At 43.7% G+C, this 25,043-nt stretch overlaps 1 protein-coding gene across 8 annotated transcripts in view; it reads right to left on the minus strand.

Annotated features, from left to right (window-relative positions):
• Nucleotides 1-25,043, minus strand: part of TIAM2 (TIAM Rac1 associated GEF 2) — a 769,295-nt gene that overhangs the window by 260,907 nt on the left and 483,345 nt on the right. For all 8 annotated transcript variants that reach the window (XM_073585716.1, XM_073585715.1, XM_073585720.1 and 5 more), the window contains 3 exons: nucleotides 23,763-23,841; nucleotides 19,385-19,477; nucleotides 4,928-5,188 (listed from right to left, as the gene is read on the minus strand). In XM_073585716.1, the coding sequence (XP_073441817.1) occupies nucleotides 4,928-5,188; nucleotides 19,385-19,477; nucleotides 23,763-23,841 (433 nt within the window). The remainder of the gene's footprint in view (nucleotides 1-4,927; nucleotides 5,189-19,384; nucleotides 19,478-23,762; nucleotides 23,842-25,043) is intronic.

The raw sequence follows: 25,043 nt of genomic DNA on the forward strand, positions 1-25,043 counted from the left end.
CCCAATTATAATCATTTTTATTCCTATAGTACCAACATATTCTGCAGTACTTTACTTGTCTATTGAATTACAATAATCCGTATCCTGTATGATTTTTACTTGGAGAGAACATATCCATATAATACGCTCCCCTGAAAGAACCCTAAAGCAATTGTCATGATAGGAACCATTTTCCACATTCTAGGGCCAGTGCAAGAAATGACTCACTCTGGAAATTTTTGCCCAGCTTTGCATTTCATCATGGTCCATTTGTCCATTAGGCCTCTTTCACACATCAGGTTTTCGCCGTCAGGCGCGATCCGGCGCTTTTGACAGAAACCGGATCCGGCGAAATGCAATGCCGGATCTGGTTTCCCCCCCATTGACTTGCATTTGCACCGGATCGCGCCGGATGGCCATGCGTTTCATCCGGTTTTCGCCAGATCCGGCAATGTGTCGCGATCCGGCGTCTGAAAAAAACGGCTACTGTAACGTTTTTTGTCTCCGGCGAAAAAGCCGGACACGCCGAATCCAGCGCGTCCGGCTTTTTCACACAATGAAAGCCTATGAGCGCCGCAATGCGCCTGATCCGGCGAAAGCCGGATCCGGTGGCCGGATCCGGTTTTTTTGGTCTGAGCATGCTCAGTAGCTCTGCCCACAAGACATATATAAAAGCAAGACAGTGGGACCCACAGCCACACCCAACATGCCACCCAAGAAAGCAACCAAGCGCAGCAGGAGAAGGCAGGAGACCACTGCAGCACCATCAGCACCACCACCACCCCAAATGGAGCAGCAAATGGAACATGCTGAGGAGGGGAGGCCAGCAGCAGATGAGAGACGGTAATTATCAAATCCCCCATTCCTCCAAACTAGGGCTATTGAATATCAAGATATTCATTGGCCCTTTGTTTCTCTTTATTCAACAGCCGCCCAATAGATGCAGCAGCAGCAGCAGCAATGGCAGCAGCTGGAACACCACCCACAGGCATGGAGTGTGGCCACCAGGAAGACAGCACATCATCTTCTGGGAGCCCTCCCTCGCATCGTCAGCGTTTGACGGTAAGTTTTTATTTCCAAAATCCATCATCTCTGTAATATATGTCTATTCATTGCCTTTTATTTCAAAACAGGATTCACAAGATGAAGAGGAGCTCCCAGAAGAAGAAGGAAGGGGTGGACAGACACTTGGAGTGGGCTCACAATTGGTAAGTTTTTTGCATCAAACGCAGAAACACAACATCACACTACACACAACACATAGAAAACAATGTTCTGCAGACCACACACAGCAAACAAATGCCTACATCCAAAGACATAACATTTTTTGTTTTCTTCTCTAGTCTTCCCAATCTGGTGCTCGGCCAAGAGGTCCTCGCAGTGCCTCCCAGGGTCGTCGGCGACAGCAACGCGGCGGTCACCAGCGTGTAAGTATAAATATTTTTGCTTTGTTTTTTGGCACTTTTTATTTCATTTCTTTTGTGGAGGCTAATTATGTTATTTTTGTCTTTTTCTTTAACAGCCTTCACAGCGTGCTCCCGACTCTGACGGTGAGGATGGAGGACTCGATGTGGACCACCTCATCGATCTCGTCAGAGAAAGGGAGCCGCTCTGGAATATGGCTGACCGCCGCCACGCTGACCTTATCGTTACCCGACGACTCTGGGAGGAAATCTGTTCGCTCCTTGTGGGCCGCTGGGAGGACCTCGATGTTCGGGCCCAGATTAAAGAGCGTAAGTATATACAGTACCGGTTGCTTGATGTAAACCAGTGTTTCCCGAACTCCAGTCCTCGTGGTCCCCACGGATCATGTGTTCAGGATTTCTATTTACTATGGAAATCCTGAAAACATGACCCCTGGGGACCATGAGGACTGGAGTTTGTGAAACACTGATGTTGTATACTAACCACTCCTTTCTCGTTTCAGGGAACAGAATTGTGAATCGGTGGCGGTCTGTGAGGGATCGTTTCAAGAAGGAGTTCAATAAAGAGATGCGGGCCCCGAGTGGATCTGGAGGACGCAGGAGCAAGTACAAGTACGCACAAGCCCTGTCGTTCCTCCGGGAAACAATGGTCACTAGAAGGTAAATATTACACACCACATGTGAAAAAAAATGTTAGATGTAACTTTTTTTTTTCAGCCAGGGCCATACCATGTCAGTATTTTAATTGTTTTTTTTTCTCTTTATTCCACAGCACGGTGAGCAGCACTCGGGAGCCTGCACGATTGGAGCCTTCTGAGGCGATCCCTGAGGAGACCGGCACCGAGGGACACTTCGACCGCCCCGGTACATCTGCACCTTCCCACACATTCGACCCATCTGTCCCATCCACCAGCACAGGAGCATCGTGGCCGCCTACATTACATGAAGCTGCTGGTGAGGAGATCGCTTTCCCTTTACCCCACCCTTCTGCCCCTGCCACCTCTAGTACACCTGCGGGTACTGGGCGACAGCGGCAGAGGGGTCAGGAAAAGAGTTATGCGCCAGAGTTCTTGCATCTGAATGCATCTTTCCAGAACTGTCTAAAAGTCTTGTCAGAGCAAATCTCCGCAGGCTTTCAGCAGATCAACTCCAGCATTCTGGAGGTGAAGACACTTCTGCAAACCATGCATTCAGAAGCAAGATCTTCGCCAAACCACACCTTTTTCAGGTCTGTTGTGGAGCGCATGGCAACACTATCTCCTACCCAGCAGATGCATGTAATGCATTCGTGCCACGGTGCTCTACAGCAGGTTACCTCCCAACCTCCACCTCCCACCACTGTAGTTCCTCCACCTGCACCCCCTCCAGCCACTTTCCATCCTCCCCCTCCTACTACATCTGCACCCCCTCCAGCCACTTTCCATCCTCCCCCTCCTATTACATCTGCACCCCCTCCAGCCACTTTCCATCCTCCCCCTCCTATTACATACCAGCAACCTCCCCAGTACCAGACATCTCCCCACTTCCAGCAACCTGCCCCGTACCAAACTCCTTCCCCGTACCAAACTCCTTCCCCGTACCAAACTCCTTCCCCATACAACTTTCCATCAACATCATCTGCTCCTACAGTCCCTGCCCAACCCTCCACTCCACCGCCCACCACCTCTTCTGCCTCCCACACGTCCACCCATTCTGTAGCTTTTTCCACACCATCACCTCTAACTGTTCCTTCCCCACCACGATCCCAGTCCTCTCTCCACACTCCCATTGTCGAAGTGTCCCGCAGCCCCTCCAGCAGTATTTCCACCCCACACTACACCGAGTTATAATGTTTTTTTTGTAATAAAAATGCCCATTTGGTTGGTTTCAAACCTTTATTAAAAAAGTTTTTTTAACTTTAAAAACAGTTTACACAAAAAAAAATATTTTAAATAAAAGTTAAATTATTGTTTACACTGGTTGTCTGTCATTTTTTTCTGCGGCGAAATATGTTTAAAAAAAAGGTTAAATACAGGGTATTTAAAAGGTAAAAAGGTATTCAAAACCAGGTATATAACTGTGGGTAAATTTTAGCTTTTTGCCACAGTTGTGTTCCTGGTTGTGTTTGAAGCAAAGTATTTCACCTGAAAAGTTGTGTTTATTGTTGGTGATTTCCTAACAATGTACACAACTTTTGTTAAAAGGTGAAATACTTTGCATAAAACACAACCAGGTACACACCTGTGGCCTAAAGCTAAAAATAGTAAGACCATGACAAGATAGCCAACTTTGGTTGGCAAAGGTATATACTGTTGGTCCAGAAGGTACACAAGTTTGGTTAGGGCACAAATCTTTCACACTCTGTCATCCTGCCAGTGTACTCTGCCTTGAGGTGACATAAAGTATAGTGCAAAATTGTCCCTCATTACTGAAACCGTCACAGAACTTCTAGTGGTAATATTTCCAATGACAACATCCATCTTCGCCAGTAACTTGCTCTTCTCTCCAACCTGCACTTTCTTCTCTACAACCTGTCAAAGAAGGGCTGTAGGAACATGCTATATATAGTTTTCCAGTAGCCAATCCCGTTCGGAAGGCCACAAGGGTCAATTTTAAAAACCGGATCCGGCGTAATCCGTCGAAAAACTGATAGAAAAACGGATGAACTGGATGAGACGGATCCGGTTTTGTCTGTCAAGAACAAGACGGATCCGGCAGAAAACCGGATCCGGCACATCAGGTTTTACAAAACATTTGCCGGATCCGGCATTCCGGCACGACGCCGGATCGCGCCTGACGCCGAAAACCTGATGTGTGAAAGTAGCCTTAGCTGTCAGCTGGTCAAACGTGGTCAATTTTTGGTCTTTTTTTATTCCCGCTGCTCCTCTGGGTATTCCATTTTTTGGTTGGCTCTTTAAAATCATCCAATTGGTTCCAAAGATACTGGCCATTTTATTGGAGAAGAAATGTGGGATTAAAAAACAAGCAAAAACTGGTCGCCATCATCCTGGTGACGGGTTCTCTTTAAATGGCACGTGTATATTACTACAGAGGTCCACAGCTTCACATGGAGAAACAGCTCATCGTTAGTGGATTTGGTCACTGGAAGTGTGCTGATCATTCATTGATGTTTTCTCTGCATTTGTCTCCTCTTTCAGCTGATGCCATCCTGATTGCTGCCAATATGGCGATATGTGGCATTTACTGATTGTTTTGCCAATTAAAATTTTTATAGCAGCATGACCTACACAGATCATTGATATATGATTGATGATCTTTTTATGTATTTATACTGGCCAACGATCATTACAATTACTCACAATTTAGTGTTTATGTTCACTGATCTTCTTTAATTTAAGATCAGAAACTACTTAACCTGACAAATATGCAGTAATAAATCGACGTCCAAAAGTGAACAAATGGTTAAATAAATTAACTGCATTGGTTTCAAATGTTTCCATTCCTTTTATGAAGTTTACATATTTTTTATCTGTAACATTAAAAATAAAATCTGAATGTGCAATATTACATCTATACATTTTTACCTTTCATAGAATTTCTGCGGAATGTGTTCAGGAATTCCTCTAGGAGCTGAGACTGGTTCAGTGGTGGTAATGGTCTCATCTGATCTTTAAAAACATAATTTTCTGGCCATGATGAGGTTACTGATGGTTTGACATCAGCATGACAAGACCTCAGTGACAACAAAACACTCCTTTCTGAGAATAAAAATTCCATTTTCCTTAGGTCAAGGTCTGAAACCGCTTCTCCATTGATAAAGAGGATTTCATTTTTTGTGCGAAGGCCTGATAATAAACATGAAAAATATGTTGATTAGGACACATGACCGAAGCATACTGTGTTAAACACCTTTACAGCAATCATTATTTTCCTGTGTCCTACACTAAAATAAAATCTCCACAGCTATACACATCATTTTGGGGAATTATAAATTATGTATCTTTATAGTGGTCAGAGCTCTGCTTTTCTGATAAAGAGCTCCAAAACCCAAGATAGACACAGAGATAAAAAATTACATCTTCTGACATTCAAAAAAAATATCAGTGACCAATATAACCACCCTTCTTTTAAAAAACAGTACTAAGCCATGTACAGCACAGCGTGACCCGGAAGTGGCTGTTGCAAAAGCATCAGAATGAAGTTCCATAAGCTTTGCATGGACTACGTGAGACCTTCTTGGAAAATTTTTTGGTAATAAATTAGTGAACAAGTGTTGGGGCGTGTTAATTTCAATAAAGTATTATTTCTGTATCCAAATACTCAATGTGTGCACATACCCTTGCACTCTAAAAAATTTTCTTGCTCAGATGTAAATCATTTTTTTCTTTTTTAGAGGTACATGGAGTTTAATTTGTATGTCATTCCCCGACCTTACCCCCGCTGTACTAAAGAACGCCAGTGACTGTCTGTCCGCAGTCTCCAACATCATGTCCGCTCTCTATCTGAAACTCAACCTCTCCAAAGCTGAACTTCTTCTGCTCCCGCTGTCTACTAACCTCTCCGTGGGTGGCACCACAGTAACACCCTGGCAGCAGGCACGCTGTCTGGATGTTATGTTTGACACCAATCTCTCCTTCACATCCCGTATACAATCTCTTGCCCGCTCTTGCCGCTTACATCTAAAGAATATCTCTAGAATCCACCCATTTCTCACCATGGAAACAACAAAAACCCTCACTGTAGCATTGATCCACTCCCGCCTGAATTACTGCAACACTCTATTAATTGGCCTCCCCATTACTCGACTATCCTTTCTCCAGTCCATATTTAATGCAGCGGCCAGGATCGTCCATCTGGCTAATCGGTACATCCTAGGATGTAGGATCCAATTCAAAGTACTTGTTCTCACCCACAAAGCTCTCCACAGTGCAGCACCCCCCTACATCTCCTCCCTCATTTCTGTCTATCGGCCTAACCGACCGCTGTGCTCTGCAAACGACTTAACTAACCTCTGCACTAATCCGTTCCTCCCACTCCAAGACTTCTCCCTTGCTGCACCAATCCTCTAGAATGCTCTACCCCAAGAAATTAGGACTATCCACAATTTGCATAGTTTCAGGCGCTCCCTCAAAACACATTTGTTCAGAGCGGCCTATCACGTTCACAAATCAGTCATTCTATGTGTAAGTGTGCATGTGTAGCCCATTCACTATCTCCATCCATCCCTCACTCCCTCAAGATGGCTGGACCATCATTGTAAATACACCATTGTAAATACACACCTGTACTTTGTATCTCCCCCACCTCCATACACACCTGTACTTTGTATCTCCCCCACCTCATTGTAGATTGTAAGCTCTCACGAGCAGGGTCATCTTATTTTGCTTGAATTATTGTATTGTTAACGTTGTTACTTATGACTTATGTTTAGAATTGTTAAACTGTAAAGCGCTGTGGAATATGTTGGAGCTATATAAATAAAGATTATTATTTTCCTATTTCTTTTTCTGCTAACTGCAGGCAGGGCTCGAGGCAGCAATCCAGGCTGGTAGTATTTTTTTTCTCTTATTCTTATTTGTTTTTTTTCTATTCAGTTTTTTACTTTTTGCTTTATTTATTTATTTTTTCCATTCATTTGACAAATTGTGACCCTGTACAAGGTCTTAAAAGACTTTTTGAGGGTATTTTAAACATATTAATATATTCTTTTTATCACTGATTTCTCTTGTAACTGTGATTTGTATTTTCGCCCCATTTAGAGTGGAAATTCAACCTGCTAGCTGCATAGCAGAACTGACTGGGTCCCCTAGGGCACTTTCTCTGTGCAACTAACAATGTCATGATCACAGAGTCCAGAAGAGGATGCGCTATCAATGTTTCCTAATCTGTATACACAAGCACTGGCTCAATGTTCTGTTTCCAACAGTCAAGAAGATAAACCATGTTTCCTCTTCTGTGGAGTGTCTGGCTATGTCTGACAGCCAGTTCTCCACATCCACAGCTGTACGATCTCCTACATGCTGCTTATGCTGTATTGATGTTTTAGAACACCAGTGCACAGTAAAGTGTGAACCTTATAGTCTATGGGAAGTCCAGAAATAGTTAAAAACACTATTTTAGTTTGTGCAGGAAACATTGCTAGCTTACAAGCATCATACAGAAGATCACATCAAAACATGGTTGCAAAATAATCACTTTGAGTTATATAGGGCTGCTAAAACAACTTTGCAACAAATCTAAAAACTCTCAATTTCTCTTGATCATTTTGCATTTCTGTTTTTTTTAATGTCGCTGATATAATCTTTACACTAAGCAGCAGGCAAATCCAAGCTTTCCTAAGAAACAATGCAGCTTAAGGCTACAGACTGCATGGTATTTATGTGTCCAATACCAAAGTGTTGGCTAATTTCTATACACACCAGCAGAAATCTGAATGGATTGTATCACAGCCGATAACACAGGAGGAGTACAAGATAAATCATGCAATGTATTTACAAATGGGGTTCAGCCTATTTACATTAATCAAAGTTGCCAGTCACCCCGAAACTGCAGGGCTCCTGTCCGTTGACCACGGAATACTGACACAGCCATTGGAAGAGGGTCATGCAAATGAATTCACTCATCTCTAATCACAGTGTCTGTAGAAATTGGCAGGAATGGTGTATTTTGCAGTAAATTTATCTAAATGGCTCACCTAGCATAATAATTTAACCCAACTAGGCACAACTTGTTGTCATGACCATATGCTAATATTTTGTGTCAAAAATGGTAACTTCGTCATAAATATTTTAAAGTAGCTTTGGGTCACTATTTCCTAAGTAGCTGCAAACCCGCAATGCTCTTAAAATGTGGTTAAGAAATTTGCTGCACAATACTTGCACAGCTTTTCTCAAGCCTTTCTTTTGATCAGTCAAATATAAAACAGTGCATCACCACCTAAAAATAGTGGTGGGAGGAAGCATAGCTAGAAGTGGGGAGGCAGAGTGGGCAGCTGCATCAGGCCCACTCTAATGAAGGGGACCCACTCCTGGCTACCTACAGTATGCAGAGCACAACAGTACTACCAAATCATCACTGGCTGCTGCAATCTGCCCATTGTACACGAGTTAAAGAGGACTTTTCACTTGTTTTTCCTACTTCAACATAAAAGGATTCTTTTTTCCCTTTATTTACTTCTTTGAGGGAATATTGGGGGGGGCGCTTGTGCAATATCTTTCTAAGTTGAGTATTTTTAAAGTGCATTGCAGTTTAACATGGTGGTTCGACAGAACAGGAAACATGTAAGCTATGCCAGATATGCAAACAAACATGCTTTTAATTCATTTGCACTAAATTATTTATTTTCCATATCTCTTTGCTTAATCTTTGTTCTAGCTGCTACTCCCCTTCACATCTACCCACCATTCTGCGCACTCTTTCCACATAAGTTCCTCTCTTCTCCCCTCTCCCATGAACAATGCTCAGGTTCTACTGTCATTTGTCAATCACTCCAAACCATCCACTACTACCATAAAGTGCACAAAACACTCTCATAAATCATTTAACCACCTGCTCTTTCTTTTTTTTCTCCTTTTCCTAGTCACTGGTGACATCCCCTCTAACCCCGGTCAGCCCTCCATTAGTATTTAATACTCTATTCCTGCTGAGTGTAGAAACCATGATAGTCTTATTAACATTCAGTGCTCACCCTATCCTGCCTTTTTAAATTGTGCCCTCTGGAATACCAGATCATTGTGCAACATTGTGCTATCCTGGTCCACATCCTAAGGTTACAGAACTGTAAGTTCCTGGTGTGTGGACTCGGCAACGGCCGACAAGACGCAGAGCTTTGTTTTGCTGTAACTGTTTGGCGCCGAATATTTTGGGACTGGCTGCAGCCCATGCAATTTATATGACTGAGCGGAGAGTCGCCTCAGGTTAACGGTACCATAATTATAGCTACCCGGGTATCCCCAGATTAAGTGTTTCTATTTATTGTCATTGTGGGCTTTGAACAGTTTGTACTCAGTGTGCCATCCCAGGGGGTCCCATAAGATCACCTCACTCAATTCACATCTGTTTTTCTTAGTACTTTGTTTTATCTTTTTGATAGGTAAATTTATTCTAGACCTCAGTGTAACACACTCAAAAAGGAACCTTGGGATTGGCATACTGATCTCAGCTCTGGCTGAGTAAGTGTACTAAACAAGGGGGTTTCAGTCTGTTTCCTTCAAATACTAAATCTCACTCAAACTGTTATTTTAGTAAAGACAATATTGGGATTTCTGCCTCAGTCTCGGTTTGTGACCCACTGGATCTTATTCGGACCTCTGGTCATTACATACCCTCACTTATGTTTCTTTCCTTTGAAGTCCACACTGTAAAGGCCCCGTCTCACATAGCGAGATCGCTGATGCATCACCGATTTTGTGACGCAACAGCGATCTCGCTACATGTGACATGCAGCGGCAACCGGCCCTCCGTTGCATATCGCTGATTGTGCTCAAATGTCCTGGGCCATTTTTTTTATCATTGGCGTCCCGCTGGCCAGCATGCATCGCTGTGTTTGATGCCAACGAGCGACCTCGCTGGCGATGCAGAACTCAGGGACACAGGCTGGAATCATTCAGAATAGCTGCTGTGTGACAATGCACCAGTGATCCTTACCAGGTCGTATAGTTGTTGGGATCGCTGGTGCGTCGTTGAAGAGATCTGCTTGTTTGGCAGCTTACTAGCCACCATGTAGTGATGCACCAGCGATCCCTACCAGGTCATATCATTGTCAGAATCGCTGGTGCATCGCTATGTGAAACGGGACCCTTAAACTCTTCAAACACTTCTCCCTGAGAGTAGAGATTTTGTATTGCCCTCCAGGCAAAACCAACCAATTTCTCGATCACTTTGCCATCTCGCTTCCACACTTTCTATCCTGTAACATTCTCACTCATATTCTTTCTCTAACTTCCTTCTTTGGCCTTTCAAAGTTTACTAACTCTTCTACACATGAAGATGGAAATACTCTGGACTTAGTCTTCTCCCAGATCTCCTCAGTTCACGATTTTACTAACTCACCTATCTCCCTCTCTGACCTCAACCTTCTTTCCTTCTCTGTTAAGAACTTCCCTACGCCCAGGACACCCTCACTTATCACACATCCAGAAATCTATGTGCTATTAATACCCAGCAGCTTATGAACAATCTATAGTCATAGTCATCTTTACCTCTGATCTCCTCACTTGCCTGTCCAGATTGGGCATTTTCACATTATAATTATACACTGCAGAATGCCCTGGATAAAGCAACAACTACTACAAACCAAAGTACTTGACACAAACAACAGCAACCCTGGCACACGTTGCAAATACGTTTTCTCCAGTGTTGCTCAAGGTGTGCTGAGCGCCTGTGGAGAAAATCACGATTGGCAGAAGACTTCTATAAGTTCATGTGCATGTGCAAAACAAATCAAAATGAAACTGTGAAACTTTCCACTTCCTCCAGAGCCCTACAGCACAGGCCCCAATCACTAACTTCAGCGCTGACAATCTGGACACTTATTTGCTAGAGAAAATCAACCATATTCATGAGGACATTTTTGCACAGTCCCCTTAGAGCTTGGATCCCCGTCCCTTCCACATCTTAATTTCACTTTTCACCTTCGAGCCTGTCAGAAAAGAAGTTACTAGGCTCCTTGCATCTCCTCCAGTGTCTATTCCCAGTTGTCACTGCCTACCTAACTAAAATATTTAACCTTTTTCTTTCTCCAGTATGTTTCCCTCTTCACTCAAATACACTATCATAACAGACCTATCTCTAATCTCACCTTCTCCATTTCTAAACTTCTAGAATGTTTGGACCACTCTCAGCTAATCCAATATCTCTTAGATATTCCCCAAACCCCGTACCCTCTAACCAAATAATCATCTCCACTTCCTTCCCCACCTGACCTCCTCTGCTGACCTGCTCCTCAACCTCAGATCTGTCCTAACAAAACATAGAACAGGCTGGCCACTCTTTCTCCCACCAGCTCTCCCTCTCTCTGCTTCTCCTCACTGCTGGCGACATATCTCCCAATCCTGGACCCCCCCAGTTAATACTTCCCATTAATTCCCCCTCCTACCGCTTCCTATCTAATATGAACCACCGCAATCTCTCCAACGTAAAACCTGTGCCCTTGATGCCCACCCCCTGCTCCCTCTTTCTGGAGCACTCTGGAATGCCCACTCCATCTGCAATAAGCTTCATGTGATTCATGACCTTTTTCTCTCTCGTAATCTTGCCTTCCCGGGCCTCACAGAAACATGGCTAACACTGCCTCCCCTGCGGCGCTGTGTTACGGCGGCCTCCACTTCACTCACACACCTCGCCCCGGCAACAGATACGGTGGAGTAGTGGGTCTTCTCCTTTCTTCTAACTGCACCTTTAACCCAATCCCACCTCTAACATCCACTCTGTCCGAATCTACTCTCCCTCCAACCTCCAAGTGGCCATCATATACCGACCTACCTGGCTTCTTCACTTTGTTTCCACTGACATCCCAATTTTCATCATGGGTGACTTCAACATCCCTACTGATACCCTTCAGTCAATAGCCTCCAAACTCTTGTCCTTTACTTCATCTTGTGGACTTGCTCAGTGGTCCTCCTCAGCCACCCACACAGACAGACGGACATACATTAGACCTGGTCTTCACCCATCTCTGTTCTCTATCTAACTTCACCACCACCACCTCCCCTCTCCCTCTATCCGACCACCATCTACTCACTTTCTCATCCCTGTCCTCCTCACCTGTCACCCATGTCCAGCAACATGCGCACCCCCTGCAGAAACGTCGCACACCTAGACACCCACACGCTCTCTGACTCTATTCTACCACTGGCATCCATATCCTCACTCCATGACACACAGTGCCACTGCTTTCTACAATGCCACTCTCGCATCAGCTATTGACATCAGCTATCGTCCCTCACTTTCATGGCAGAGTGCGACGTATCAATAGACAACCCTGGCACAATAATATCACTAAAAAGCTCTGACAAGTGTCCAGGGTTGCAGAGCAATATTGAAAGAAAACATATTCACAAGATGGTTTCATTGCATTCAAACAGGCAACACTTGCTTTCAAATCTGCCCTCACCTCTGCTAAACAGGCCTACGTCACAACCCTCGTATCTTCCCTATCCTACAACCCCAAACAGTTATTCAAAACTTTTAACTCCCTCCTCATCCCACCACTGCCCCCTCCAACCTCCCTCAACTCTGCTGAGGACTTTGCCACACACTTCAAAAATAAGATCGACCAAACAAGGCAAGTCTTTATTGTTCAACCACCATAACCCCTTTGTATATCAGATCAATGCCCAAACCCCATAACCTCCCTCTCCAGCTTAATTATCTCCTCTCCAAATCACACCTCACCATCTGTGCACTTGACCCCATCCCATCTCACCTCCTCCCCAACTTCACCACTCTTATCCCATCCCTAACCCACCTCTTCAACCTATCACTAACTTCTGGTACCTTTCTTTCTGCTTTCAAACATGCTACAATCACGCCTATCATTAAAGAGCCAACCCTCGACCCAACCGCTGTGTCCAGCTGTCGCCCAATATTGCTACTCCCTTTCGCTTCCAAACTCCTGGAGCAGCACGTCCACACTGAACTTTCCTCCCATCTCTCATTAACTTGCTCTTTGACAATCTACAATCTGGTTTCTGCCCCCATCATTCCACTGAGACTGCCCTGACTAAAATTACTAACGACCTACTTACAGCCAAAGCTAACGGACAATACTCTATACTTCTCCTTCTAGACCTGTCCTCTGCTTTCGACACAGTTGGCCACTGCCTCCTACTACAGATCCTCTCCTCCTTTTGCATCAATAGCCTCACCCTATCCTGGATCTCCTCATACCTTTCCAACCGCACATTCAGCGTCTCCCACACTACATCCTTATCCCACCCGCTCTCTGTAGAAGTCCCCATGGCTTTGTTCTAGGACCCCTACTCTTCTCAATCTATACACTTGGTCTGGGGCAACTCATAAAGTCTCATAGATTCCAGTACCACATTTACGCTGATGACACTCAGATCTACCTCTCTGGCCCAGACGTCACCTCTCTGCTGTCCAGAATCTCGGAGTGTCTATCAGCCATATCTTCCTTCTTCTCCTCACGCTTCCTCAAACTCAATGTGGACAAATCTGAACTCATCATCTTTCCTCCATCTCAAAGATCTTCTTGACCTGATCTATCTATCTATCTATCTATCTATCTATCACAATTAACAACATCATGCTTTCCCCCGTACCAGAAATCCGCTGCCTCGGAGTAACCCTTGACTCCGCCCTGTCCTTCAAACCACACATCCAAGCTCTTTCCACCTCCTGTCGCCTCCAGCTCAAAAACATTTCCAGAATCCGTCTTTTCCTCAACCCTCAATCTACTAAAATGCTTTTGCATGCCCTCATCATTTCTCACCTTGAGTACTGCAACATCCTTTTCTGTGGCCTCCCTGCTAACACCCTCGCACCTCTCCAGTCCATCCTTAACTCTGCTGCATGACTAATTCATGAATCTCCTTGCTACTCCTTCGCTTCTCCCCTCTGCAAATCTCTTCACTGGCTCCCATTCCATAAGCATGTCCAGTTCAAATTACTAACACTGACCTACAAAGCCATCCATATCCTGTCTCCTCCATATATCTCTGAACTAATCTCCCGATATCTTCCCTCACGTAATCTCCGGTCCTCCCAGGACCCCCTTCTCTCCTCCACACTTATTCGCTCCTCACCTAACCGCCTCCAAGACTTCTCCAGAATATCCCCCATCCTCTGGAATTCTGTACCCCAACATGTCCGACTGTCAAACACATTCGGATCCTTGATACGGAACCTGAAAACCCACCCCAACAAGAAAGCTTACAGCCTGCAGTGACCCCGCTGCCGCCTCACCACTACCGGAGCTACCACCTCACCAACACCGGAGCTGTTACACCCCCCCAACCAACTGTCTCCTTCTCCATCATTCTGTAGATTGTAAGCCCGCAAGGGCAGGGTCCTCTCCCCTCTGTATCAGTCTGTCATTGTTAGTTTGCTTACCGTACGTGATATCGGTAATTTGTATGTTATCCCTTCTCATGTACAGCACCATGGAATCAATGGTGATATATAAATAATAGTAATAATAAAAATAATCACTCTTCTTAATCCTTTACAATCTGGCTCCTGCTCTTTACACTCTACTGAAACTGCCCTCACTAAAGTCTCTATCAACCTACTAACAGTGTTATTTAATGGCCACTACTCCCTGTTGATTCTCCTGGATCTCTTTGCCGCATTCGACACTGGATCACCCGCTCCTCCTTACAATGCTTTGCTCTATCTGCCACAAGGACACCGTTCTCTCTTGGTTCTCCACCACCCTATCTGACCGCTCTGTCTCTGTATCTTTTACTGACTCTTACTCCTCTAATTCTCCCCTTACTTTGGGGTTCCCCAAGGCTCAGTCCTAGACCCCCTCCTCTTCTCCCTATGTACAGCCCCTAATTGACAAAATATCAGCAGATTTGGTTTCCAGTATCATATCTGATGACATCCAATTACACTCTTCTCCTGACATTATCCTTACCTTAATACAAAATAATCAGAGATTGTCTGTCCACTGTCTCTAACATCATGTTCTCAATCTATCTCAAACTGAATCTCTCCAAAACTGAACTTATCGTGTTTCCTCACTCTATTAACCAACCCATACCCAATATTGCAATTGTCTTGTATGGTTAAACCATAACTCCCAAGCAGCACGCTCGCTGTCTTGTGGTTATATTTGACACACAACTTTCCTTTATTTCCTATTTCCAATCGCACACTCGCTCATGTAACATGCATTTTAAAAACATCTCCAGAGTCCAACTTTTAATCACCTTTGAAACTTCAAAAACTCTTACAGTCACTTTTATTCATTAATGTCTGGACTATAGCAACTGATCTGTCTCTCTCCAATCAATCCTGAATGTGGCAACCAGGGTTGTATTTCTGTCTAGTCACTAGACTGATGCTTCTACCCTGTGGCAATCATTGCACTGGTTGTCCATTCACTACAGAATTCAATACAAACTTCTCTCTCACACACAAGTCCCTCCACACTTGCACCACCCTACATTTCCTCCTACATCTCTGTTTATCATTCCACCCATGCTCTCGGCTCTGCAACTGATCTAAGACTGACATTCCTTCATAATCCATAATCCAAACCTCCCACCTCCGTTCCCAGGACTTCTCCAGTACTGCACCACTTTTCTGGAATGCACTACTCCAGACAATCTGACTAAAGAGTCCGACAAACGGCCATATTTCTGGTACCAGGATCGCATCTCAGTGAACAGACTGACCTAACCTGAGCTTGGCAGCGTGATGTATTTCTATGCAGCTGTCTTACTCAGGTCAGGTGGGGAGATGGTCAGCCGAGGATTGCAATGCGAAGCTCGCACAAGAAATACAACTTTCTGTTTGCCCCTCATTACTAATGGGTCGCCCTCCCAGGGCTGTGGGGTACTCGGTATCGGGCCGGTCTCTCAGATGGGAATGTCACAGCAGCGGTGACCCGGACCGTGGCCCTGGGTGCCCAAGTAAAAGGGAGATTGAATGGTGGAATGTAGTTGATTAAATGAATAGTTCGTGACGCCACCTGTGGTGTTCGGCAAGGGAGATGTTAAACCGACGCTGCATGCAGATCCTCTAGGACTGGTGGTATGGTGCAGCAAAGATGTTATAGCTCCCCACAGGTGAACCTGTAGTCCCAGGGCAGTGTAGATGTAGAGGCAAAGGGAAGGCGTAGGTGAGGCAATGTCGGGCACCAAGATGTAGCAGTGTCGGGTGTGTTGGCGCAGGAATGAGTGGAGGACACCAGAGCATGTAGTTCCAAAGCTTTACTCAGTCTGTTGTGCAAACAGGTGCCTGCCTCCGTGCCGTGTCCTCCGGGTCAGGGACTCAGTCAACCTCCAGGCCAGGTGGAACACTCCTTTCCAACACTCCGCCAACATGTGCCTTTCTGAACGTCTCCTCTTATAGCGCCTATAAATGAAGTACTCCTAGTACTGAGTTACACTGGAGTTCCTCCTGTCAGATGTTCTTATGAACTTTCCTTGTACGGCAGACAGCTGTAGCCTGCTTCGGGGACTCCTTGCTTCCGAGTCCCGGCTCACTATCAATGTTGCTGTGGTGCCCCCAAGTCTGATGTGGGAATAAAGTATGGTTAACTTCTATTCCTCCGGGGTCTGCTGCAGGAACATTAGTATCCATACAACCTCGGGACCGGGCCCCGGCCTTGCGCTTAGAACTTCTAGGAAGGGTTCTCCTCTAACCCACGTCCTCTGTTCTCCTTTACTCCTCACGTTCCGTACTAATCCTTTCTTTCTATGGAACAATCAGGTTTCCTTTCTATGTCTCTTTCTTGTGCCAGCAGACCCAGGTCACTGTGGTCTGCTGCAGCACTTCCTTCATCCATCCCTCTCCCGGGGACCTTCTCTCTCTCACTCTCTGTCCTTCTGCATCCTCACTCACTCTCAGTGGCTGACTGAACGACTGACTGAATCCTTCCAGCTCTTTGTAATATAAACTAACTCCACCCACCTCCCAGCACGTTTCGTGTTCCAAGCAGGGAATGGGTGCTTTGCTATACTCCAAGCAGGGAGCCGCTGAAGGTGCTTTGCTACACTACTTTGTGGTGTGGGGTGCAGGTGTTGGAGTGTGGTTGGGAGTCTCCACCTTACGTGGATGGTGGGGCATCACACCTCAGGAGGAGGTGCAGTACCTCTGTGGTGACTGAGCCTCAGGGGTGCCACACTAACCCCCACATTTTTAATCATGCTTTAAAAATACATGTCTTTAGACAGATCTATCACCTCACTTCATTCATCTAACTCTTCCTGCTTTCTAAATTTTCCTCAGAATCTTGTTCCTACTATTCATCTGCGTTCATTTCCCCCTTGCACCAAATAGCTCTTGACAACTGTCCCTGTACAGAAACTGGCTGGTGATTGGATCATGCATCTTATTTAAAATTCTCAATTATAATAATGGCTGGACCGTACATGACAAGAACTTTCTACCTATTGTGTCCCCCCTATTTCTTTATAAATTGCAAGCTTGTGAGCAGAGCGCTCACTCCTACTGTAACTATTGAAAGGTGCTACTTTGTGATGTCTTTATTGTTTGTAGATATCCCTGCTTAATACCTTGACCACCTTGGTTTTTCCGTTTTTGAGTTTTCATTCTTTGCTCCCCTTCCTCCCAGAGCCATAACTTTTTTATTTTTCTGTCAATATGGCCATGTGAGGGTCTGTTTTTTGCAGGATGAGTTGTACTTTTGAACGACACCATTGGTTTTACCATATAGTGTACTGGAAAACGGGGAAAAAATTTAAAGAGCGGTGAAATTACAAAAAAAAGTGCCATAAGTGCAATTCCACAACTGTTTTTTTTTTTACCATGTTAACTAGACACTAAAACTGACCTGCTATTATGATTTTCCAAATTGCCATTCGGCCGGGACACGTAGTGTCTCCATTTTTCATGATCTGGGGCTGGGTGAGAGCCTATTTTTTGTGTGCTGAGTTAACGTTTCTATTGATAACATTGTATTTACCGCCAAAATGCTTTGATCGCCAGTTATTGCAATTTAATGCAATGTTACAGGGACCAAAAAAACGTAATTCTGGCTTTTTTATTTATTTTTTCTCATTATGCCGTTTACCGATCAGATTAATTCTTCTTATATTTTGAATGGGGCGAATGGGGGTGATTTAAACTTTTCATATATTTTTTCATATTTTTAAAAACTTTTTTTATTTTTTACATTTTACTGGCTTCAGTGACATGGGTGCCGATGGGCGAGGTTTGTGATGTGCTTCTGGTGCAGCAGATTGACAGCAGCATTTAACATGTTAACAGCCGCAGTTGGATTGCGATTGCACTCGCAGCTGTTAGGGGCACGTCAACTGATGAAATCAGCTGATATGTGCCAGAAAAGTTGCAGGCTAATCACCAGAACCCGCACCAAACAGGGGGATGCGATTTTGGATGAACCTATATGGTCAAGGTCGTTAAGGGGTTAATTGTAAATTGCGTTGGAATTTGTTGGTGCTATATAAATAAAATTACGGTATTATTATTATTATTGTTGTTATCAGGTAGCCTCAGTGTGATCTGGTGAGTCTAATGTGTCTTGCATCCTGTTATTACAGCACTGGGAAAGGAAGAGGACTACAGTGGGGGATCACCACAGCAGTGAAGATCCCCAGCACGCCGGAGAAGAGAATATGTACGCTCTAAGTATTAAAGTAGCCCATAGTGCTGTATATTACTAATGTTGCTTGCACGATGCTCTTCACTGCTCGGCGCTTCAACACTGCACTTCCTCATATCACTTTTTATTGTACTGTTTGGGGGAAGTGAGACTGACAAATTGCAATTCTGGTGTTTCAGGTTTTCTTTTTGCTGTTTGACGTAATATTTAAATTAATTTATATTTTTATGGATCGGTTTTATACAGACAATGATAACAAATTATTTTTTTCTTTTTGAATGGGGAAAAATGGGCTGATTTAAACATTTATATTTGTTTTAAGTTTAGTATTATTTAAATTATACTATAAATGTAGGTTGCTTTGGCTGCTATTACTTGAAGCAGAGGCTGACTGTGAAACACAGCATATTCCCGGGCGGGCTCGGCTTCTGTGACCTATGACAACAATATTCATCCCAGATAGTTTAGTGGTAAAAGTGCACCTCTGAAAATGTAACCAAGTCTTACCCAGGTTGGGGGCCACTCAGAGCGGTTTCAACCCATGGGCTGAACCCGTACCTATGATTCTAACTGTGGGGAAAGATCAGGAGCCATGTCAAAAATATTATTTTACTCATCAACTAGTAGCAGATGCTTTTATGGGAACAGAATGGAATCCTGTAAAAATTACATACAGGGTTACTTGTATAACAATGACTACCTTGTAATGAAAAGCCATATCAGTCTGACCAGCACAAAAATAATGCACACAGGTACGTACCTTCTCTGTAGGCCAGTCCATCAGGGTGAACATAACTTACATAGATGTGAGTAAGACCGTGGTGATCATCAACCTGAGCTGCAACGGCAAATCCTAGAAACGAAAAGTATGTGTTGAATATCAGCATCAATACACCATTGTTTCACCAATACGTTGTCTACAGGTGTTAGTCTGAAGTGTATGTTGGTATTATATGAACATTGTATGACAGTAATAGCACATATGATGTGCACTATATGGCATTACTATTTTACCACTATAGGATGGTATTATCAAAGCCTCTGTTTGCACAGTGTATTAAAGACCATTTGGACACTGAATAATAGTGTTAAAGTAAATCTGTCAAAAGGTTTCCCCTAATAAACCCTTCTCACCAAACTGTTTAACATCTAAAGACCTTTAATAACATATCTGTTAATTACTATTAAAGTGCCTTAAAAAATGTCCATTTTCTAATTTGGGATGAAGGGTGTGGTGGGGTATTCAAATCTTCCAAGTGGCAAATTAATCGCTAAGACAGCACTGTTCCCATGATTGAGATGGATGCATCCACAGGCCACTCTAGCAGAGAGCCAGCACATTCACCATGAAATTTTCCTCAGAAAGAGAAATCCATGTTGTTCTGCTCATGCCATATAATTCTTTAGCCCACAAAAGGGACACACCACTGAGCTTGTGCCGGTCCTATGCTGAAGCAACCCGTGGATAGTTCTGGAGGAATCATCCATAACCATCCTCCTGGACACTCTGAACTTCTGGATACTTCCAACATGCACGTTACTGCATGCGGCAGCAAGGTTATTAAACTTCACTTCGTAAGTAATGCGGCACTAGCAGGGATCAATAGATATAAGTTTGCATCATTTTATTTCCATAGAATACATCTTAGCCAAAGAGTTATAGGCTTCTCAATAAATGAATAAACCAAAACTAAGTCCAAATTAATAAGACTTAAAATAAATTTTATTAAATTGTACAGAATAGATAAAAGGAGAACCAGACAAATTGACACAATGTAATACCATAGTATATTATATCATAATAAAAGGAGATAATTTCATATTGAACACATGGGCCATAGGTAAGTCAGTGATTATACAAATACAACAGACCATATAAAGTGCATTAAAAGTCTAACAAGATCATAAATACCCGTATAAAATGGCTCAATGTGTCTATTATATGCACTTTATATGGTCTGTTGTATTTGTATAATCACTGACTTACCTATGGCCCATGTGTTCAATATGAAATTATCTCCTTTTAATATGATATAATATACTATGGTATTACACTGTGTCAATTTGTCTGGTTTTCCTTTTATCTATTCTGTACAATTTAATAAAATTTATTTTAAGTCTTATTAATTTGGACTTAGTTTTGGTTTATTCATTTATTGAGAAGGTTATGATTATGGTCAATGAATATCCGCATATGCTATATGAGTATTAAGTGAGGTTCTTCTCACTGAGTTGTTGGTCTCAAAGAGTTATAGGGTAAAACCTGATGACAGTTTTGATTTAATATTTTTAATTCATATTGAAATTGATGGTTTTCATTTTATAATGTTCCTGGTTTAAAATTTGAAATTCGCCAGTTGTAATCTCTCAAAATGACTCCTTTCAGACTTAAGTGAGTCATTTTGTTTGTTACTTCTATGTACAGTGAAGGCCAAAGGTTTTGAGACTTTTACTGACAACTACATCAAATTTTAGCAAATACTCTATATTTACTGGGTTGATTCTCATTTTTCAGCACTTTGACAATTTGCCCTGGCTTGGTGGGTATCAACTTCTGGGCCATATCCTGACTATTGGCAACAAATGTTTGCCTAATCAGTGCTTGGAGTTTATCACAATTTGTATGTATTTGTTTGTCCACCCACTTTTTGAGTATTGACCACTGGTTCTCCATGGTATAAAGATATGGAAAGAGATTCCTGGCCATGGGCCAAACATTTTAATATTTTGATCACAGAGCCACTTAATTCTCACTCTTGCCTTGTGACATGGGAAAAGCACAGTTCATTACCAAATTCTACCTGGATTGATGTGAAAATTTGCTCTTGGAGGATGTTTAGATACCATTCAACTAGGAGTCCTGTGTCATGCCAACAGCAAAGCATCCTGAGACCATTCATGTGTGGGGGCTTTTCATCCAATGGTGTGGGTTCGCTCACAATTTTTCCTAAGAACACTACCACGAATAAAGAAAGCTAACTAAGTTTCCTCCAAGAGAAATGTCTCTGTAACAACCCTGCCAGCATCACTGCATGGCCTTCTGTCCCCCACACACCAACTTACTCACTGCTCCAGGCCATACTGTGAGTTCTGTCTGCTTCCGGCTCAATGCTGTGTGCCTCTAGCTTCCTGCCTGCTCTCTGCATGCTTCCTGGCTGTGTGCATTGGAGGGCAGCGCCAGAAATCTCTGGTTCTTATGGAATCAGGGTGCACCTGTCTAATGTGTCCCTGACCAATTACCAAGAGGCCTCAAGTATTTAGGGCAGCTCCACCCAGTGGTAGTTGCCTGTGCAATGTCTTAACTCAGTTAGTGTCTTGCTACTGAGCTGCCAGGTCCTGTCCTGGAGGCTTGATTCCTACTTTTACCTTGTTCCTGTCTGTCTGCCCCCCAGGAGGCAGAATATCCTGGTCTCTGTGCTATTGCTCCTGACCTTGTCTCGTACTTGTCCTTGCCGCACTCCAGGAGGCAGAATATCCTGTTCTTTGTGTCTTTGTTCCTGCACCTTGTCTAGCACCATTACCTTGTCTGTACTCAGTCCTACCTCTGTCTTTCGGTCTCCTTGTCTGTGGCTACTTTCCCTGCTGTGTCTATCCTTGTGTCCTCTCAGTCTGCTTGTGCTCCTCACTCTTGCGGCTCTGCCTGCTCCATACTATTGCGGCTCTGTCTGCTCTGTACTCTTGTGACTCTGCCTGTGCTCCACACTCTTGCGGCTCTGTCTGCTCCATACTCTTGCGGCACTGTCTGCTCTGTACTTTTGCGGCTCTGCCTGCTCCGTACTCTTGCGGCTCTGTTTGCTCTGTACTCCTTGTGGCTCTGTCTGCTCCGTACTCTTGAGACTCTGCCTTTGCTCCACACTCTTGTGGCTCTGCCTGCTCCGTACTCTTATGGCTCTGCTTATGCTCCGCACTCTTGCGGCTCTGCCTGCTTCGTACTCTTGCAGCTCTGCTTATGCTCCACACTCCTGCGGTTCTGCCTGTGCCCCGCTTCTGCTGCTGTGGAACCTCTTGCTGCACACTGCAGAACCTCTCCGCAGTCTTGCGGTTCACCTCTTGTGTGAACAGGCCTCTACCTGTTCCTTCATACACCATTCCTTGCTGCCAGTACCAGTACCTGCACCTGGTGTGTGAACAGGACCCTACCTATTCTATACATCACTCCTTCCTGCCCATGTCCCTGTACCTTTCAAGTCGGTCCCTGCCCCTGTATCTCAGCCGTGGCCGCCTGCCAGTGTCTCAGTCGTGCTCGTCTGCCAGTGTCTCAGCTGTGCCTGCCTGCCTGTGTCTCAGCCATGCCCGCCGTGCTCACCAGCCTGTCTGCTACTCGTATCTGTCCTAGTGTTCCATCTCCCCAAGTGGGATCAGCAGGCACTGCCAGACACCACCCTGGAGTGGCATCTGGCAGCTACTTGCCGCACAAGCCTGACCTTACCTTCAGAGGCTCCAGTGAAGACCGAGGTAGCTGTCTTAGTCATGCCCCTTCCAGGGTAGTCTCGTTTGTGGCACAGTGGGGCTACAACCCCCTGGCTCACGCTCACCAGTCAGGGCGGGAGCGTGACATTCTCTCTATGATCCATAAGCAATCTGGTGCTGAAAAATTGCTTTTCCAGCATGATATAGCAGCATTTCACAAGGCAAAAGTGATAAGTAAGTGGTTTAGTGAACAAAACATTGCCTTTTTGGGTCCATAGCTAGATATCAATCCCATTTAAAACCCACGGACAATCCTCAAAAAGCAAGTGGACCAACAAAATCGATGAGATTGTAAAAAAGTTCAAGTGCTGATAAGAAAAGAATGGATTGTTGTCAGTCAGGATTTGGCCCAGAAGTTGATATCCAGCTGCCAGGGAGAATTGAACAAGTCTTGAAAAATAAGCGAGAACACTGTAAACGTCAAGCCTTTGCAAAAACTTGATATATTTGTCAATAAAAGTCTAAAAATTAATAAAATGCTTATAACCGTACTTCATTAACTATAGAAACATCCAACTAAAAGATCTAAAAACACCAAAGCAACAAACTTTGTGAAAACTAAAATTTGTGACGGTCTGAAAACTTTTCCCCATGACCGTAAATTACATTTTTCTTTCATCAAGATTACATTGTACTATTTTTCTGTGATTCCTCTAAACGAAGCTTACCAAAATCAGTTTCATCTCCAGATTTGATAAGATGCATGTTGTAAATACCCAAAGGAAATATTTCTAGTTCATCGAACACCTGAAAAAGAAGGCAGTTCAGTTACTGTTTATTTGTTCTTCATGTACCTGCAGTAGTAATGAAAATAAGCAATAACCTAATCTGTCATACTAATTATACACAGAATGATCATTTCTTAGTGTTACAGCATAGTATAGCAGAGTATAATCGGCTTTTACAGCACATTCACATATAGACATATGTGGCCCTAGCGGCATCTTACGGCAGCATCCAGATTATAGATTGTAGGAAACAGAATTTATACATTGGATTCACACACTGCAGCGACAACCTGTGATATTTTGCAGGAAAGCTTCAGATTTCTTTGATTTTCTTGCAAATTTTTCATATGCATTTCATAGAACTGCTTGTAATTAACAGGTAAACTTGCTGCAATTTTTGCTGCTATTTTTTCTATGCAGCACTGATAATTACTTCTTAATTTATTGAGAATATACTGTAGATACACTTACAGCTCCAGATAGTTAAAAAGGTTGCCTAATACTAGCAAGAGTCATGATCCTCTAGATCTTTAAAATGTACAGCAAGAGTTAACTCCCCACTATCACATTGGAGAAACAGCAGCAAGACAATTCATTGCACACAATTTTATAACTTTCCAGAGAAATTTTCAATTTCTAAGAAGCATGTAAAGGGAGCTTATCAACTCAGACAATACAAAGGAAACCTCTAGCCTTGTAGGGCATACAACCCTCATAGAAATCACACTTTGGTGTTCTAGCTGCTTCTGTTCTGTAGAAAATGAAGATTTTTGGTGCATCATTCAGTTCTGCCAATAGCTTAAGGGACTCTATCAGCACAGAATGACTTTTTAAACCAACTACAAGCGCTTGGGGCATCATGGTGTGGCCAGACAGTTCAGCACACCTTCCCACCTAGGTTTTCACCCTCAACTTAGCCCTCCCTCTTTTATAATTGACAGCTCTGGCTTTATAGAGCCAGAGACCAAGGGTGGAGATAGATGGAAAATAAGTAGGTGGGAAAGTGCCCTTAAATGTTTAGCCATGCTAAGGGTGTGCCTGTACTTGGTTTGAACAGTGATTATGTGCTGATTGAGTCCCTTTAAACTTTCACTGCAGATAATGCTCATTCATCAAAGCCATCACTGTCAATCACCAGTAAGTGAGGTGGCGACATGCAAAACGAGTGGGTGCAGTGAAACGTACAATGGCACACTGAACCTCTTGGCTATACCGAGGGTA

The sequence above is a fragment of the Dendrobates tinctorius genome, unplaced genomic scaffold (genome assembly GCF_039654945.1).
Source record: "Dendrobates tinctorius isolate UK_male_01 unplaced genomic scaffold, ASM3965494v1 ptg000087l, whole genome shotgun sequence".
Lineage (NCBI taxonomy): Eukaryota > Metazoa > Chordata > Amphibia > Anura > Dendrobatidae > Dendrobates > Dendrobates tinctorius.